At 29.6% G+C, this 19,039-nt stretch overlaps 1 protein-coding gene across 7 annotated transcripts in view; it reads right to left on the bottom strand.

The window, feature by feature from the left end:
- LOC107443783 (plexin-A2) overlaps positions 1 to 19,039 on the bottom strand; it is a 275,694-nt gene that overhangs the window by 66,347 nt on the left and 190,308 nt on the right. For all 7 annotated transcript variants that reach the window (XM_016057758.3, XM_016057792.3, XM_016057769.3 and 4 more), the window contains one exon: positions 15,698 to 15,880. In XM_016057758.3, coding sequence (XP_015913244.1) covers positions 15,698 to 15,880 — 183 coding nt within the window. The remainder of the gene's footprint in view (positions 1 to 15,697; positions 15,881 to 19,039) is intronic.

Raw genomic sequence — 19,039 nt, 5'->3', positions numbered from 1 at the left:
ATCTCTCTTTTAATATATATTTTTTTTTTACCCACAAAAGCGTCGTTTCCAAACGAGATCAATGGTTAATGATGCCGACGAATATCTCCGACTTTTTCTGTGCTCCTCTTTCTTAATTACTAAGTCACTGCAATCCGATAACCTTTTGTACCATGCGGTGACTTCGGTTTCCTTTTAGTCATGCTAATGCTCATTATGCAGAGAGACTGCATTCTTTTGCACCCTCCTTCCATTAAAACCCCCCAAACTATCCCCCTTTGCACCGGTATCTCCTTATTAGAATATTATGAATTCATAAATATTAATGCTAGCAGTAAATGAGGAGTACGAAATGATCTCGAACTTACAATGAAGTTACAAGGTGTACTTATAACCCAGTGTCTCACACCTCCCTATAGTTTCCTCCCCCCAGAAATAATTTTATTTACTTAAAAGCAGGTCGGCTTCTTCTTTGTGCCAAATGTGATGAACACGCCAAGGATTTTAAAAGAATATCTTGAAAGTACGCCTAGCGCGAAAAAAAGTGTAACGGAAGAATGACATTTGTGCTTTATCTTCAATATGCCGTCGTTAATATTGTTGGAGACTTAGAAACTTTGAGAATAAATTGAGTCGAAAAGAGATTTTTTTTTTTTTAAAAGCTTTGAGCAGTCACTGATAATGCAAGTAAAGTGAGAACAAATTTGTTCGTAATCATGGCTGAAATAAAACAAATATGAGTTTTAAGAATTTTGTTCAAAATTATATAAATTAATAAAGTATTGCTTCGCGTAAGATTTGGTATTGAGTAAAATATTGTGACCCACTTTTATTAACATGAAAATATAAATTAGTAGAGATTTTTGTGTGTTAAAAAAAATTAAGAACATTTTTTGAAGAGCTCCTGGGGTAAGGTCAATTCAAATATTGACATAATGGAATACACCACGTTTTTTTTTTAGTATAATTTTTTGGATATAATTTTTAGAATTTTATTCAAAAATTAATTAAGCAGCACAATTTTGAGATCCTGTATATTTTTTTATTTCTTTAGCTTTCAATAATTTTTACTAGGTGCAAAGAAAAAAAAAACATTCTTACATGATCTAGGTTCAGCAACAAATGTTAGAATCCATTCAACATCTATTCCCCGAGGTTATTAGGGAATATCGATCTGATTATCAATACCTCGAGATAGTAAAACATCTTATATAAGATTAATTACGAGTATGGAATTAACGTAATATCATATCTTAAAGCAACAACTATATAGTATATCATAAGGAAGGGATTTCAAACCAAGTTATATTCCAATTTAGTTTAGTTCATAGTATATTGTTTTTCATTAATAATTTTTATTAAGTGTAAACGAAACATTCTTGGAAAATCAAAGTTGTGAAGCACGTGAGTAAATAATTCCAACATCTATTATTTCAAATTATCAGAGAATATCTATCATATTATCATCTAAAACAGTATTGAACACTTATCAGATTAACAATTCACCAAATTATCGACTAATATTCCCAGATTATCCATAAGTAAGGAGGCTTAGGTTCGAGCACGTAATTAATGTAATATAAATATCTTAAAACATCAACTAATCTATATCATGAAGGAAAGTGACTTTGGAAATATTTTTTTCTTTGAATTTTAATTTCATTTTAGGAAAAAAAAGTAAAATTGTATCTCAAATCCTGATCAAAACTCTCTACCATAGTTTCTCACAAGCAAACTTATAAAAACCTAGATTAAAGAGAATAAATAAGCAAAAAGTAAAGAGTTTTAACATAGTATTTAATACATTGAATAAATATCGAGGTACCTTGATATACTATTTTATAATTTTATAACCGTCGTTGAACAGCCGACCCAATACTTTGGGTTTATGACTACTAATGTTCAACGCCGTAGCCTTGTAATTTTGAACCCAATCCAGAAGACACGGGAACTCCTGGATCAGGTATTGGGAGAAATTTGCCTTCGTGGAGGACTTTTTTTTTTGATGAAACTAACCCGAATTTGCGTTACATGGAAAAGAAAACCACGAAAACCTTTCGCGGTTAGCCTGATGCAAAGGGAACTTTAACCCATACCACTGAGGATATTTTACGTCAACACTGTGGTCAATGCAAGCCGGATGCGGAATTCGTATCGACCAGCCTTCGCTGGGATCCAAACCCGATTCAACTCATTGGAAGGCGAAAGCTCTATCCCCTGAGCCATCCCGATTCTTGATGTAACTAGTATTATCATATTTAGTGGCTATTGTAGTGCTTATAACTATGTATTTATACAAATAACTATTCATGAAAATTTCAACTAACAATATTTGACAGTTTACTCCTTTTTATCTTTTATTTTACTTTTATTTTTTCATAAAGGTATAAATGGTTTCATATTTAAACCGAATAACAATCTTAAATATTTGTTTTTAATTTCCTTCGTTCTAATTATTCTAATTACAAGTAAGAATTAAAAATATTTTTTTTTTCATATATTGCTCCGTTTAATATACTTTTGTGTATAAAATTATCATAAATTAAAACTAATTTCCAAATAAAATCCTTCTAAATAAACAGAAACGCAATGCAATGATACAAATATATGTTAACTATTAATAACAAGAAATTAGCTGAATTATTTGTTAATATCAATTGTTTATTAATTTAAAAAGGCCACTTACAGAAATGAAATAAAAAAAGGAATATTTACTCATTTTTAAGAAGATGAATTTGTCAATAACGGTTTCAAGATTAGAAACTGCAGTAGTTTAAAAATATTTCAATAGATATTGTTTACGCCAATTAAATTACTAATTTTTTATAGATTTTTTTTCAGAATCCCTGACAATAGCAGATGGTTTGACAATATTTGACAGTTTAAGCTCTCTTTCTCTTTTCTTTTTTTAAGTTTTTTGATAATGGTATAAATTGTTTTATATTCAAACTAAATAAGAATCTTATATATTTTTTTTATTTGCTTCGTTCTAATTAACAAGCAATAATTAAAAATATTTTTTATAATATTGCTCCGTTTAATTTATTTTTGTGCATTAAAATATCACAAATTAAAACTAATTAACAAATAAAATCCCTCAAAATATACAGAAAGGTAATGCGATGACTCAAATGTATTTAAACTAGCAATAACAAGCAATAAACTGAATTATTTTTTTAATCCTATTTTGTTTTATAATTTATGAAGGTTCACTTTCAGAAATGAAATACAAAAAGGGAAAAAAAATAGAAAAAAAGGTTCAATTCTCTGATATTGACTATTATAATCCTTGAAAAGACAGAAAGGCAATGCGATGACTCAAATGCATGTTAACTATCAATAGCAAGCAATTAACTGAATTATTTTTTAATCCTATTTTGTTTTATTAATTTATGAAGGTTCACTTTCAGAAATGAAATACAAATAGCAAAAGAAAAAAAAAAGGTTCAATTCTCTGATATTGACTATTATAATCCTTGAAAAGACCTTTTAATCTTATTTTGTTTTATTAATTTATGAAGGTTCACTTCCAAAAATGAAATACAGACAGTAAAAGAAAATAATAATTCTCTGATATTGACTATTATAATCTTTGAAAAGACTCGGAATTATTTTTTAATTTTATTTTGTTTTATTAATTTATGAAGGTTCACTTTCAGAAATGAAATACAAAAAGCAAAAGAAAAGAAAAAGGTTCAATTCTCTGATATTGACTATTATAATCCTTGAAAAGACTGAAAGCAGATGTTATTTACCTAAATTTCCCAGAAAGCATCACAGAAGGAAATAGATAAAACCGACAGTTATAGTTTTCTGAACCAAGAAAAGTATCTCCTTTCTTCATTCTTTTTTAAAACATTTTTATTCTAGAGAGTAAATAAACAACGGGGAAGTTGGACAACTTTTTGCAGTGTTTGTTTTATAGGCGAAAGGGAATCGTGTATCAAAGGTGAATTTATAGTTTCGTTGCCACATCTCTAGTTGCCCTCTTTTTTATTGGCACTAGTAGGAGGCCTTCTGGAACAGAATATTTAAAGTGGAGTAGATTTTTGGTGCTTGATTTACGATATTTTGCTGAAAGGCCTCGCAAGTTGTTATGCAGGCAGTTATTTAGAGATTTTTATCTCGTTTTCACGTTCTTCCTGAAAGAGACACGTTAGTCAAAGTTTTCATTGTTTTGTGACGACGAATTCTTGTTTCTTGTGTTGCCATGTTTAAATAAAAAATTTACAATATTTTTTTTTAAAACTTTAATGCGGATGCTCTTCTAGTCACCGTTATTTGGTCAAAAAGGAATTGCTTGTAAAAGAAACTGGCTCTATAACTTTTTTTCCCTACTACTTAAGGGAACTGTTTTCCCTGGGGGTAATGGGGAAACAGAACCTTTTCGGAAAATAAATGCTTCCTGTAAAGAAAAGAGAAGTAAAACATTGTGTCTTTCTTTTTATATCTTAGTCCATATATTTTTTTATTATTTTTATTTCCAATAGAAATATCTCATTTGGCACTTTAAAAATAGGTTGAATCGATGTTGTTTTAGGAATTTGAGATTGCAAAAACTCGTGAGCGATCGTGTGTTCCAAGTGATAATTTTCTTGGAGAAAAAAAAATATTTTTCAAATGGATTGTCTAGTGATTTTTCGGGATCTACTGCAATATAATCCTTTTATTTAAAAATAATTTAGTTAAATTAAAATATGCGAGATATTTTTTAGGTTGCATTGAAAAATGATTAAAATTTAGCTCCTCAGCACTTTAAAAGCACGTTGAACCGACTTTGTTTTAGGAATTTCAGAATACAAAAAGTGAGCGATCGTGTGTTCAGTGATAATTTTCTTGCGGAATTTTTTTTTGTTTAATGGATTGTTTAGTAATTTTTTCTGAATCTACTGAAATATAATGATGGGATGAAACTGTTTAGTGCTCATTTTATTTAAGAATAATTTAGTTAAATTAAAACAAATTTGCGAGATATTTTTTAGGTTGCATTGAAAAATTATTAAAATTTAGCTCCTTAGCACTTTAAAAACACGTTGAACCGACTTTGTTTTAGGAATTTTAGATTACAAGAAGTGAGCGATCGTGTGTTCCAAGTGATAATTTTCTTGGAGAAAAAAAAATATTTTTCAAATGGATTGTCTAGTGATTTTTCGGGATCTACTGCAATATAATCCTTTTATTTAAAAATAATTTAGTTAAATTAAAATATGCGAGATATTTTTTAGGTTGCATTGAGAAATTATTAAAATTTAGCTCCTTAGCACTTTAAAAACACGTTGAACCGACTTTGTTTTAGGAATTTTAGATTACAAGAAGTGAGCGATCGTGTGTTCCAAGTGATAATTTTCTTGCGGAATTTTTTTTTGTTTAATGGATTGTTTAGTGCTCATTTTATTTAAGAATAGTTTAGTTAAATTAAAACAAATTTGCGAGGTATTTTTTAGGTTGCATTGAAAAATTAGTAAAATTTAGCTCCTTAGCACTTAAAAAACACGTTGAACCGACTTTGTTTTAGGAATTTTAGATTACAAAAAGTGAGCGATCGTGTGCTCCAAGTGATAATTTTCTTGGGAATTTTTTTTTATTTTAATGGATTGTTTAGTGATTTTTTCTGGATCTACTGAAATATTGTTTAGTGCTCATTTTATGTAAAAATAATTTATTTAATTGAAGCAAATTTGCGAGATATTTTTTAGGCTGCATTGAAAAATGATTAAAATTTAGCTCCTTAGCACTTTAAAAACACGTTGAATCGACTTTGTTTTAGGAATTTTAGACTACAAAAAGTGAGCAATCGTGTATTCCAAGTGATAATTTTCTAAGGGAAATTTTTTTTAATGGATTGTTTAACAATCTTTTCTGGATCTATTGAAATGTTTTATGATGGATTGAAACAGTTTAGTGCTCATTTTATTTTCAAAAATTTAGTTAAATTAAAACAAACTTGAGGGATATTTTTTAGGTTGCATTGCAAACATGATTAAAATTCAGCTCTTTAAAAATATGTTGTTTTAGGAATTTGGGGTTACAAAAACTCGTGAGCGATCGTGTTTTCCAAGTAATCTCTCGAAGAAAAAAAATGTTTTTCAAATGGGTTGTCTAGCAATTTCTTCTGGATCCATTGAAATATAATGAGGGGAAGGACTGTTAAATGCTCATTTTATTTAAAACGATTTACTTAAATTAAAAGAAATTTGCGGAGTACTTTTTAGGTTTCATAGAAAAATGATGTTTTAGTTTTTCTGTAAGTTTTTAATTGATTTTATTTCAAATTTAGGCACGCTGTTAGTGGCGATATTTTCCCTAAAGTAATTATTCAAAATTAGTTTTGTGAAAAAAAATCGTTAAGTACATGGGGATTCAGTTAAGAAACAGAAACTCCGGCAAATAAGTTGTATTAAAACTATTGTATTAGTTCTTTTTTTTAACAGGAAAAAAAAGTAGAAAATTTTATCACGAAACGGAAAGTTTACATGGAAAATTTAACATTAGATCTGAAATCTTTCACTGAAATTGAGAAAGTTGTTTAACTGGTACTCTATTTCTTTTTATTACCAATAATTTAAATAGAACTGTAGCATTGTATTTAATAAATATTACTTGGTTTTTATTGTTTGCCAAAAGTTCCAGGATATTTAACGTTTTTTATCCGATTGATTAATATTTACTCAAAATACAGTTGGGGATAATATTTCATGCATCTTAAATTACTTTCTTACCTATTTCACTGGAAAAGATTTGTCACAGATTTATTTTCATACGTTTTCGTCCATGTTATTCAATATGGAATACAAATACCAAGATGAAAAACTATTTTACCCAGTTAATGTGGAATATGTTCGTAAAAGGGAAACGGCTGCACATTTCTGTCTGCCATCGACTAAACCCCTCATCTATTTCAACCAACTTAAAACAGTTTTAACATAAAAATCATCAAAGAGTTTGTCAAAATTACCTCAAATATTTTTCGAAATTCGAATGCACTGTCTAACAATGTATATTTTAAAAGAAGAACATACAGCAAAGAACGCTCTTGATCGAATATATAATGCAATCCGTTGAATCATTCGAAAAAAAGGGTACATTTTTTAAACCCCAATCCGCCAGTTAGATATTTCTGGCAAGTTCGATACAGGAAGTAATAAAATCAAAAGAATACATAAAATTAAAAACCATCGAATATCCCATCAGGGGCCCCATCCTAGTCATGCAATAAAACCATAAAACAAATAACTTTTCTACTTCCTAACTAAGAAGAGAAGATTCATTTTGTTTTCTTTAGAACACTCAGGTGCTTTTCCCCCTTGCCAAACGATTTCAGGGGCACACTACTACTGCCCCTCATTTGATGCCATTGAAAAGATGAGACGGCACTTGGCACAATGCCAAAGTCTGGATGCAATGTGAAAGACCAAGAGGAGGAAGTCCTAGCGCCAAGGCAGCCATTACGATACCGTTACTACTCAAAGTGAAGGAACAACCCACCGTTAGAAAAATTGTGCAAAAAAAGCCATATCTTGAAAATAGACTTTTAAACTCGTGTGTTTCGAAGCAGTTAGGAGAAGCAAAAAATAGTTCCAAGAATGATTTTGCTAGATCCAGCTTTCTTTTTTTCTCTTTGTCCAGTATTTTTCATCCAGAAGCATTTCAGAGCCAAGAGGACATTCTTTTTTTATGGAGGAAAAAAAAATGGCAGAAAGTTCTATAGACTGCAAATATTCAGTGTGTGAACGACTTGTCTTTCTTTCTACGCAAGAAGACCATATTTTTCATGGAAGGAAATGTCATCAGAAGTGAGATGAAAACGGTGGAATTGATGCTCGTAATGGAATTTTTTGAATTCTTAGCTTCAGAGGCTGATGAACTCCTGAGCGGAATTTTATTTTTAGTTTTAACAACTACTTATGTGTTTATTTATAGTTTCAACTACAAAATACTTTTTTTGTAATTCCTATTAATATAATTGAATTATGAATAATAGCATGTAATTTTAAAATTAGATAAGTATACAGGAAAATATAACTAATATATTTAAATTTCATTAATCCGTGCAATGATATTTCCATATCGTGATCTGTCGCGCCAACTACAATCGCCAAGGTGCCAAATAGATTTTAATTTTAAACTTGCAAATTTAAAAAAAAGAAAGAAAAACAGATGTTGGCCCGGGGGTGGCTACGAGTTATACCTTTCGAGTTGGTCCCTTTCTCTGATGCTTTTTTTTTAGCTTCTCGCGGGCCACTGCCCGGAAGTATCCAATACTTGGCAATTATTCTGCCACAGATCACGATACGGAAATCTTCCCTGTTTTGTTACAGTTTTAACTATAAAAAATCGATATTTATAAATATTAAGTTAATGAAAACATAAGTTTTTGGTCTTTACGTTTTGCTAGTTTTAATTTCTTAATGCACCATATAATAAGACAAATCATTCCTAAATGACAATATAGTTTCGATAAAGCTAAAAGAAAGTTTAATAACACTATTATTATACGGTTCCTATCACAAAAAATAAATAAATAATAATAATAAAGAAAAAAAAAACAGGTATTTAATGAGGACTTATTTTGCAGATATGGGACAATCCCATCTGCTTTAATGCAATAAAGTAATTATATTTGAATCTAAAGTAAAAATACAGTGTTTTTTTTAATGCTAAACTGGTAGTAGCAAAGAAATATATACAGACACTTTTTTCATGCGGGTGTTTTTCATAAATAGACCATTCTTTTTCGGGGGGTTGGGCTGGGCATTAATAGGCAAATGATTATCGTTTGCAAGGCTATAAAGAGGGGTAGGCAGGGCTCCGAAAGATTGAGGGTCGGTTGATATTCCTTATAAAATGGTGGTTTTATTGAAAAAGTGCGTGTAAATAGATATTTTGAAAATCAGAGTGTAAATTTTGAATTGGCTCGTGAGTAAGAATCAAGGTTGCCGTCGGGCTAACCATGGAAAGCTTTTGTGGTTCCATGTAACGCAAATGCTGTTTAGTCCTATCAAAAAGTCCTCCACGAAGGCTAGTTTGTACCTATTATTAATTCAACAGTTTTCTTATCTTCTAGATTGGGTTCTAAATTACAAGGATACTGAGTTGAACACTCATAGTTTCGTAAACTCAGAATTGGGTCGGCTACTCAACGGCGGTTATTAAAAAAAAACGGAATGAGACTTTTTTTTGTTTTGAGGAAAAGTACCATAATAAATTTTAACCAGCGGTCCGTAAAACCTGTATCTGACTTGTATCATTTAACGGAATGAAAATTGTTTAATTAAATACTTTAAAAAAATAAACACCTTTTTCTAAGAAACAACAGTCCTTTCTTTGTATGTAGTGAATGGATTTAAAAAAAAAAATTGATTAAAAAAATTATTCTCCAAATTAAGCCGATTAAAAAAAATAGCTGCAAGCTTATAAAAAAAAAATGAAAGAATAAAAGCAAGCTATTGGGACAGAGAGGGCCATAAAAAGGGTAATCGAATAGAGAAGCAATTGATTTGAGTACAAAGTGACACAGACAATAGATTAGGGTTTTTCTTTGAAGTAAATAAAATGCCAGAAGTACCTATAAAAAAGATAAAAGTTGCAAAGATCTAACGTCCTCTTGAAATACTTAAACTACAACTCGGTCAGAAGGTTTTCTACACAGAACAGCTTCCTCACTTGAAAGCATTGGAAGCTTATTTTCTTGAAAATGGTACTTCTGAGTACCTCAACTTGAGGTTGGTTCTTCAAGAGGGCCAAGAAAGGAAGGATTGCCACTAGATAAGGAGCTACGTTGCTATTGAAAAATAAGGAATTTCTTCCAAGCAGCCATAAGGGTGGCTTCATTATGGCGCGACAGTTAGATTAGTGACATGTTTTGACCGGAAAACTTTAAGCCGTTAAGATTAACGCAAGCAACCTCAATTTTTGGAGAAACTGGAGAGGCTTTAAACATAGAAATTAACTCTTTTGTTTCGACATAAAGCTTATTGAGTGAGTTTTACTGTTCTTTTAATAAGCGTAATTGGAGTTAAGATTAGGCTCTTAAGGTTTTTTCCCCTCCAAAATCGGCTGTTGTAAATAACAATAAAAAAGCAATTAAAATGATTTTTTTTCTCCTTTTAATGAATAAATTATTTTTGATATGGTCGACAAATTTGAGTTTAAATCTGCTTATGAAAGAAGAGAACGGCAAGACGACTAAAATTAAATTTTGATGTTAATACATGATTTTTTTAAAGGATATTACATTAACGATAAGGTAAGTCTAGTCATTTTTAAAAATACTGTAGAGCTTGCCTCCCAATGAGGTGATACAGGTTCGTATCTCTGCGACGGCTGGTAGAAACGTATTATGCTCCCGGCCACAGAGCAGGCATAAAATATATCCTCAGTGGTTGACGGATCATGCTTTATAATTCCGTTTCCCACGGACTAACCATGGGAGGGTTTCCTCTCCATGTAAAGCAAAGCGTGTTATTTCGATCAAAAAATCCTTCACGAAGACTAGTTTGTCCCAATGGAATCCTGGAGTTCACTTGTCTTCTGGATTGGGTTCAAAATTACGAGGCTGCGGAGTTAAACATTGATAGCCATAAACTCAGAATTTGGTCGGCTGTTCAACACCGGTTATAAAAAATATTATTATTAATAATAATAATAAATAAATAGATGACTGTAATATAATAAAAGTATTGCTTGTTGGCACATTGAAAAGATCGTCGATTTGTCCGTTTTAATAAGCCAAGTTCGTAGCCTTAAAAATAATAATGAATAAATAAAAGAATAAATATGATTAGCATTATTATTTGTTTGCATGTCGAAAAACTGACGCAACCAGTGAAAAAATTAAACCGAAAACAGATTAAAAATCTTGATTTTACTTCTGCCTTTGCTGGGGAAAAAAAAACTGCTGGAAAAGATTTTAGAAGAAAATTTGAATGCTTACAGTGTATTTTTTTTCCTCATTTTTAAATTAAATGGATAATCCAGGCTGCTCTCGATTCAATTCATTCAGTGAAAATAATTATTAACTTCATCTTTTTTAATGGGATTTAACACGAATTAATTTTAGATTTAAAGTCTAGACAGATCTATTATTCACTGAGTAAAATGTCTACCTTGGTGTAAAAATCTTCATCTTTGGGGTACTGATAACATTTTGGATTGATAAAAGCCATTGCAAGGTACAAATCATTCATCCTTTAATACGCAGAAATTTTTTTTTTACAATGAACATAACTAAATTTCTACAAATAATATAATTAATGACCTAAGGAATCCAAATTGTAATTTTTATTTATTTTTTCTTTTAGAAAAACCATAGTAAGATTTGGTACTAAACACGACGCATAAAGGACCTAATATAATTAAAGTGATCGGAGCTATAATAAAGTAAGCCCAGAATCACAAATCGTTGACGAGTCAAATGAAATTTGGAAAGTCAGTAGATTTAACACTTGTTTCCTCACACTTTTTACACTGATTTTATATTCTAGGTCGGTTCTTGCTCTAATTGAAGCATCCAGCTATATTATTCGCTGTCGAAAATGCAATAAAATAAAAATTAATAATAAATTACTTTGTTATTGGACTGAACTTTTCAATTAGAAGAAAACAAAGTGAATAATTATGCTAATTATTTTTGAACAATATTTCCAATGTTCGAAATAAAGTAAAACGTGGTTAAAAACTTTTTAATTTTTCTGAAGCTGCATGAGATAAATTGAAGAATTTTATAAGAAATTAATTTTTTTTTAATTATTGGAAGGTATTTAATGATTTGCAGCAGTAAAAATATAATTAAAAATGTTCATTTTATTAATGCAAATTTATTTGACACGACTGATATTAAGAAATTAAAAAACGATCGAATTTTAATTATTTTTCAACATTTTTCTTACCAAAAATATTTTAATTACAAGCTGCTTTCTTCCATTTAAAGCTTATTTTTATCAATATGAGCTTTAAGAATGTGTTTTTGCCAGGAAAGAATTTAATTAATGATCATGAATTGATCGATGTTCCAGAAATAAATTAATATATCAATCATTTCAGTATTAATTAATTGTGTTATGATCTTAATATTCTTCAATAAATATTTTGGATTATAAATAAAGTCTTTGTAAAGCGTTTAATTTAATTTCACTATTGGATACATGAAGAAATTTTGCGATTTCGTAAATAAGTTTAAGGCTTTTAATGAATATAAATGTAATATAATTACAAACAAAATATTGCAACTAAATCAATGCTAAGTTCTTATCATTTCTTAAATTTAAATCAAGATGCAGAATGATTATACACAATCTTGATTAAATCTACGTGGTTTTAATAACAATGGTTTCTGCGTAATTTGCATGCAAACATTTTAAAAATTGAATATCTATACTCGAGGGCCCGGAGCTGGAGCTATGTTTGCTTTGAAGTGGAGATCTAAATTATCTCATGCTTCAGGGTGCCAACAATTTCATTGTATCCTACAGACTTTCAAGAGACCTGCCTTATTATTACGGCATCGCCGATCAGCCAAGCTGCTAGAGAAAGACTATTCTCGGCATTAAAATACATTTATAATAATTTAAGATCAAATATTAAAGAGTTATTTATTAGATTCAATTCCTTTCGTAAGAATGAACAAACAACTCAATTATGAATTAAATTACAAGCGTGAAATGATGATTGTGTTATTATTATTTTTTTTTCATGCTTCTTTTCATACTAAAAATTTCAAGTTAAAATTTGAAACTCAAAAGTGTGCATAAATATATATTAAATAGTAGATTCAATTCCTTTCGTAAGAATGACCAAATAACTCAGTTATGAATTAAATTATAAGTGTGAAATGATGATTATGTTATTATTTTTTTTCATGCTTCTTATCATAATAAAAATTTCAAATTAAAATTTGAAACTCAAAAGTGTGCATAAATATATATACTAAAATTGCAGAAGCCGAAGCTTGGCTTATTATCCGGTAGCGGAGCTGGAGCATCGATAACTTTTCGGCTTTTGGTCTCTATTCTTACTAGTCGATGAATGCGACAATAACACTGTAAATCATTGATTCATAAAAGTAATACCTGAACCAAAACTGTTACGGTAAAATTGAAAAGTGTTGGTTATTGGTGCTCATGGATAATCATGCAATGGTCAACTTTCAATAATTGTTTAATGATCGTGTTTAGACTAGATTAGAAGCGAAAGTTATTAGACGTGTTAGATTAGACGCGATAGTTATTAGACGTGTAAGATTAGACGCGATTCACCATTATTTAAATAATATTAATACAAAATTAGTTTAGGATCACATGGTTAAATGTTGGAGTTTTGGAACAGTGATGTAGTTACATTAACTGGTTTTGTAACAATTTGGCGTTGTTTTGAATGAGTTTTATATTTCCGAAGCCGTTTAGATTAATTTTACTTTATATTAAGTTATAGTTCCAAGTAACATAAGTTGTTTTATCAGTGAAGCAGACTTAAATAAATATAACTGTTCCCTACTTATAGAACTAATATTAATGATTTGAAACAAGTTATTATTCCTTTTTTTTGGGGGGGGGGGTGCTTGTTTTGGTGAAGCGATGGTAAATGCCAAAATGTTTATTTGAGAGAAGTTTGAAATAAATTTATGATAATTTGGACGAATTTGAGCAAAAACGCCCGATTTGGAAGAAGGTTGATGGTGGATTCCAACAACAAGAACTAAATTTTATACTTAAAAAAAAAAATCGGGCTAGTTTCTTTTTCTTGACTGGAATTTTAAGAAGACGCATATATCAAAAATTATTTGAAAATCGCATAATGCGCAATGACCAAAATTTCTTCCTGTCTTATTCATCGAAACCATTAGGAAGGGATTTTGAATCTAATCATGGGGGTTGAATAACGGAAATCAATTGTCATCGAGGGAGGACCGTATCTCCAATCAGGAAGTATATTAAATTCGTCTCACTCAAATACTAGGAGTAAAAGGAATAAGAAATGCGGGGGTGGAGGAAAATGTCGTCTTCCCTAACTCTTCCGGCTAAAGCACCTTTTCGGGACACTGAGTTGCAGAGTCCGCAAGTTGCTAGCTGATTCAGCTGCCAACTTAGACGTCGCATTAGTCTTCGATTCCTCTAGGACTTCTCCGCTTTTTTTTTTTTTTTCATTTGTACCCTCCTTCCAAAGTTCTTTTCCTGACATTTTATTCCTGCTCTCGGGAGTCCGAACATGCGCCTCACGTCTGTCAATGTTTCGTCTTTTTCTGTTTTTTTTTTTCTTTCTTTTTTTTCTTCTTTTTTTTAAAAATTATATATATATATATATCTACTTATTCCAGAGAACATTTAATCTGTGGTCTTAAAAAAAAAAAAAAANGGAGAACTATTTAGTAGCAGCTGAGAGGCAATTTATGGTCGATTATGTGATAGAATACAGGGAAAGATCTGTGATTTTTACATTTCTTTAAATACTAAATAAATAAATACACGAATCTCTTATTTTATATAATAGTAAACGTTTTAACTTTAAAACAAAATATTAAATCGCTAATATTAAAAAGAAAAAAAAGAAAACTACTTCATAATAGACTATTTTATTCCGATGTACTGAGTACTAAATATGTGGATATTCCCACATAAAACCTAAATAACAGCAATTATGAAAAATTAGTTTAATAACTGCAATAGGTTACTTTGGGAATGCATGAAGAATGAAAGAAATATTGATTTCAGTTATTGCATTTGCTGTTCAACAATTAGCATAAATTAATAAATTATAACTGATTAACTAAAATAAAATAAACAGAGATAGAATAAGAGTTTTTTAAAAAAAGTCAACAAAACTTATCAGTATTTTTCAATTTAGTTTTATATCCCATTATAAAAAAATATGTATGTGAGTGTTAATACGATGATAAAACTTTGCATTTAAAACTAAATTTCTTTAAAAAAATGAAGAAACAAAATTACAAAACGAATCATAAACAGACATTATTGATTTTCTAAATTCATTCTTAAGAGAATAACTCATTCTTTTCTTTAATAAACGGCGTGTATAACTGTATGATTCAATATATGTTTTCTCAAAATGGCAATACAACCTATAACATCCTAGACAAACCTAGAGGGTAAATGGACAATGTTAAAAGTTCTTTTCTTTTCTCCCTTTTTTGATTTTGGAAAGGAAAAAAAAGAACAAAAAACAAAAGAAAATACCGCTTTTTCTTTCTATTTACAACACTGAGAAATCACAGCCCGGGAGAGGGGAAAAACTAAGGAAAATAAATGCCAGGGGCCAAAATGACGGAGGGAAGGGAGTTTTAGAGGGAAAAAAAATCCCCCTTTTCTGCACAATCTGCAGCAGACAGGCGGTGCTACAGAACGAGCCTGGGCCTAGAAGAAAAGAAAATTGATGGAAGTGTGTTGATAAGTCAGGTGACATCGACACTCGTTGAACAGGTGACAGAACTAATTAACTACCCAAGCTAAGGACCATGCTAGCCCTGAGTCATGATTCCCCCTTGATACACGTATAGAATACAACCTCGGATATATCCAATTCAAAAAAGTAAGGGAAAAAAATGGGGATACATAAATGTGGATTAAGTAGATAATAAATGAAGGTAGTGTCCCATAAAAAGGGATGGCATATCGCCAATCTCAGAAGGAAAAGGAATAAAATTCTAACTTGAGTGGTGTTTTTGGCGACGTGAAAAGAAGAAGAAAGTAAAGACAAAAGCACTTACTTTTTTCAAGTGTCCAGTGGCCGTGCCCATAAAGGCTACCGTGTAATCGTGGGTGGAAGTGGCAGCTACTGAAGTTAGCAGGAGTCCAGAATACGTAAGCACAGGAGTGGCCTCAATGGGCATGCTACCTCCCAGAGGAGTGTTCACATCCATTCCACAGAAATCATCATTTATTTGCACTTGCTGAAAAAGAATTATTTTAAATTGATTACATAATAACAATAAAGTTGAAAATTCAATGTAGTTAAATACAAGTTAAGTTACTGCTTTTTGTGAAGTTTTATGACGCAAATAAAAATACTGAATGTAAATCTTGAAAATCACATAAAATAATGAATTATTATTTCCGTTTAATTTTTTCCCTGAGAAAGTAGCGTTAATTAAGTTAATAATTCAATCTAATTTATGTGTTTTGGTTAATGTTATATTGTATGAGTTATGTGTAAGTTTGAGGCAATATAATGACAAGCCCCATTTTCAATGGGTTCAGGATAATGTCTCTCGATTTCCCATGTAAGCAACAGTGTGTTCCTATGAGTTGTAGCGTTATTTAGAGCATTTTTTGCAAATTTTAAGCGTATTTATCGGGAAAAAAATTCAAAGGAAAATTTTGATGTAAAAATGGCACCTCCAAAAAAGTTTATTACGTTATTTTATTATTCATACTTACAACTGAGCTTTTTTCAAATTTTTATTTTATTTTTATTCTGTTAATATTGTGCTAACACAAATTAACCATGTAATAAAACACAAATTTAACTATATAACATATTTGGTAAGAGTTTTGGGGAAAATGTCTTTTTTTCCGTCCTGAAAATTATTTGAAATATTAAAATAATTTATAAGAAAAGAAATATTAATGTAAGAAAGAATGAATTAAAATAATTGTACGACATTGTAAGAGTTTATAATTCCTACAAATTTTATTTTAACATGGTTTATTTTTATTATTTTAATCTAGAATTAAAATTTTGTAAGTTTAAATTTTAGATTATTGAATTATTAAGAAGTCTGTCTGAGACATGGTGAAGGGATTATTTGTGTAATAAAAAGATCATTTAAAAGAAAAAAGAATTCACTGAGTTAAGATCCTCAAAATTAATTTAGGTTGAACTTTCTACAAAATGTATTTGTTTATAAAAAGAAACAAATAAAATTATAATTACGGCCCTATAAGCAGTAGCAATTAAATTCTTAAAAGTGCATCAATACCTGTGCTGTGGGGCTGGTTTATTTAAAACGACTCAAATTAAGTAACAATAGATTTTAGCAATATTTTTATTCAACTTATAGAAAGCAGTTTCAAAACTTTTTATGATTAATAAAAATAGCAAGTATATACCACCTAAAAGTGAATGCTTGAAGAATATTTTTCGAAATAAAATTTTAACAATATTTTTAGTCAAAATTCAGTTTATTTAAAAAGTTGTATATAATTTAATGAAATTGCTATACCGGTAAATAGCTTTTCCTCTTTGAATGTGGTTTTCCCTGTTGCACATAGATGTCAGCACTAGTTAACTTATGCTTTCCACGCAATTAGAGAGTATATGTTTTTATGGGTAAATATTCGTTCGTAAAATATTTTAACGAAGTTATAAACAGTTATTTCTCGATGAGAAAAACAGAAAATTTTGAATACCAAAACATATTTAATATCTAGAAACTTGTAAATTTAAAAATTTAATAAAATGAAGCATTTTTGATAACTTTTTAATTATCAAAAATGCTTCATTTTATTAAATTTGCAAACGCTATGTCCACTACTGTGCGAATTGATCAAAATTAAATATTTTAATTATATCCGGAACGCACGTTATATTTAGCTAACGTTTAACTTAGGTATATGCACTCAGACAATTTTAGTCCCCTATACGTTTAAAAACTGGTTCAAATGAATTTTTTTCATAGTAGAAGAAATTAATTTAAATGTAATTGTATTAAAAAGGTATCGTTTAAAATAAATAAAATAGTTTAAACTTGCAAATTCGAAATTTTGAAAATCCTTAAAATAAATTCTAGATTTAAGCTCTGAATTTTATTCTAAAAAATAATGCACCTGTAACAAATCAATGTAGCTCTAGCCACTGTATTTCGCAACAGAATCAGAAATTCAAATTTATAATTATATGCGGAAGCTGCAGTAGAACTCACTAATAAAAGAAGGAGCTATAAACAAGAATAACTTTAAATCTCAAACTATTGCATAATAAATTGCTAATTGACAACTTGACGAATAACTCAGTGCTGAATAAAGATATTTAAATTTAATATCATACCATTAGTTTCAAAGTAATAAAAATATACGCTAAGTTGATGTGGCAGAGATAGACACCTTTAAACTATTTCTCCGAACACTAATATTTTCAATGGGAAATATTTAAATCAGCTTCTAAACTACACGTACTAAAAAATTAATGTTGAAAAAAAATTATTATTATTTTTTTTTTTAGCCTAGCATTATCGATTTATGTGTATTTTTTTTAAATGTGAAAAAGAACGATTATGAATTATTTTACGAATGGCATATTTTTCCATGCTTTAAATTTTACTCCTGCTGTGTTGTCGAATAAAACAATATGGTGAACAACAATGTGGAAACAATAAAAAATTGAATGAAAAAAATACACAATTTAAAAAAAAAAAAAAAAAAAAAAAATTGTTTTGAAGATTTANAAAAAAAAAAAAAAAAAAAAAAAAAAAACAATTAATGAATTACGATCAAAATCAGCTTTTTTAGCATCCTTTTTTAAGTTCTTAACTTTCCCCGTGTTGTTGAATAAAAATATCAATTTATTATAAATTGATGTTTTATAATTATTTGTAGATTGTAGCTGTCAACTAAGAAGTACTATTTATTTTAGAAATTTTTGTAAATTGACGGAACTGAAATTTATCATGAACACGAGTTACAAATATGAGCAAAAAATATTATTTCTGACTTCCCTATGTATTATTTTTAGTTCCGCACAATAAGCCAACCATAATCTGCTTACATTCAATTAAACTAAACCAAACATATAATATTTTTCTGCAAACTTTCTTTCCAAAACTTTTCCCAAAATTTATATCTTGTCATTTGTCTTGCAAAAAGAATAGTCCAAAAAATCCCTACAGCTTCCCTAGCGATGTTGGAAAAAGCTGTATTTTGGACCCTGAAAAGTCCCCACCTCTTTTAAAGATTCATAATACTTTTTTCGAAGCACACGTCGTCAAACATTCATGAAATTCGCAAGAACCTTCAATTATGCATCAGCATAACAGCAAGAGGACAACCACAAAGGCTGCTCTGGAAACTGTAAGGAAAAAGGGAAAAAAAGGGAAAATAAAGATTGAGAGTTC

The sequence above is a fragment of the Parasteatoda tepidariorum genome, chromosome X2 (assembly GCF_043381705.1).
Source record: "Parasteatoda tepidariorum isolate YZ-2023 chromosome X2, CAS_Ptep_4.0, whole genome shotgun sequence".
NCBI lineage: Eukaryota > Metazoa > Arthropoda > Arachnida > Araneae > Theridiidae > Parasteatoda > Parasteatoda tepidariorum.
Note: the sequence above shows the minus strand (reverse complement) of the source record. Positions and strands in the feature narration are given on the sequence as shown.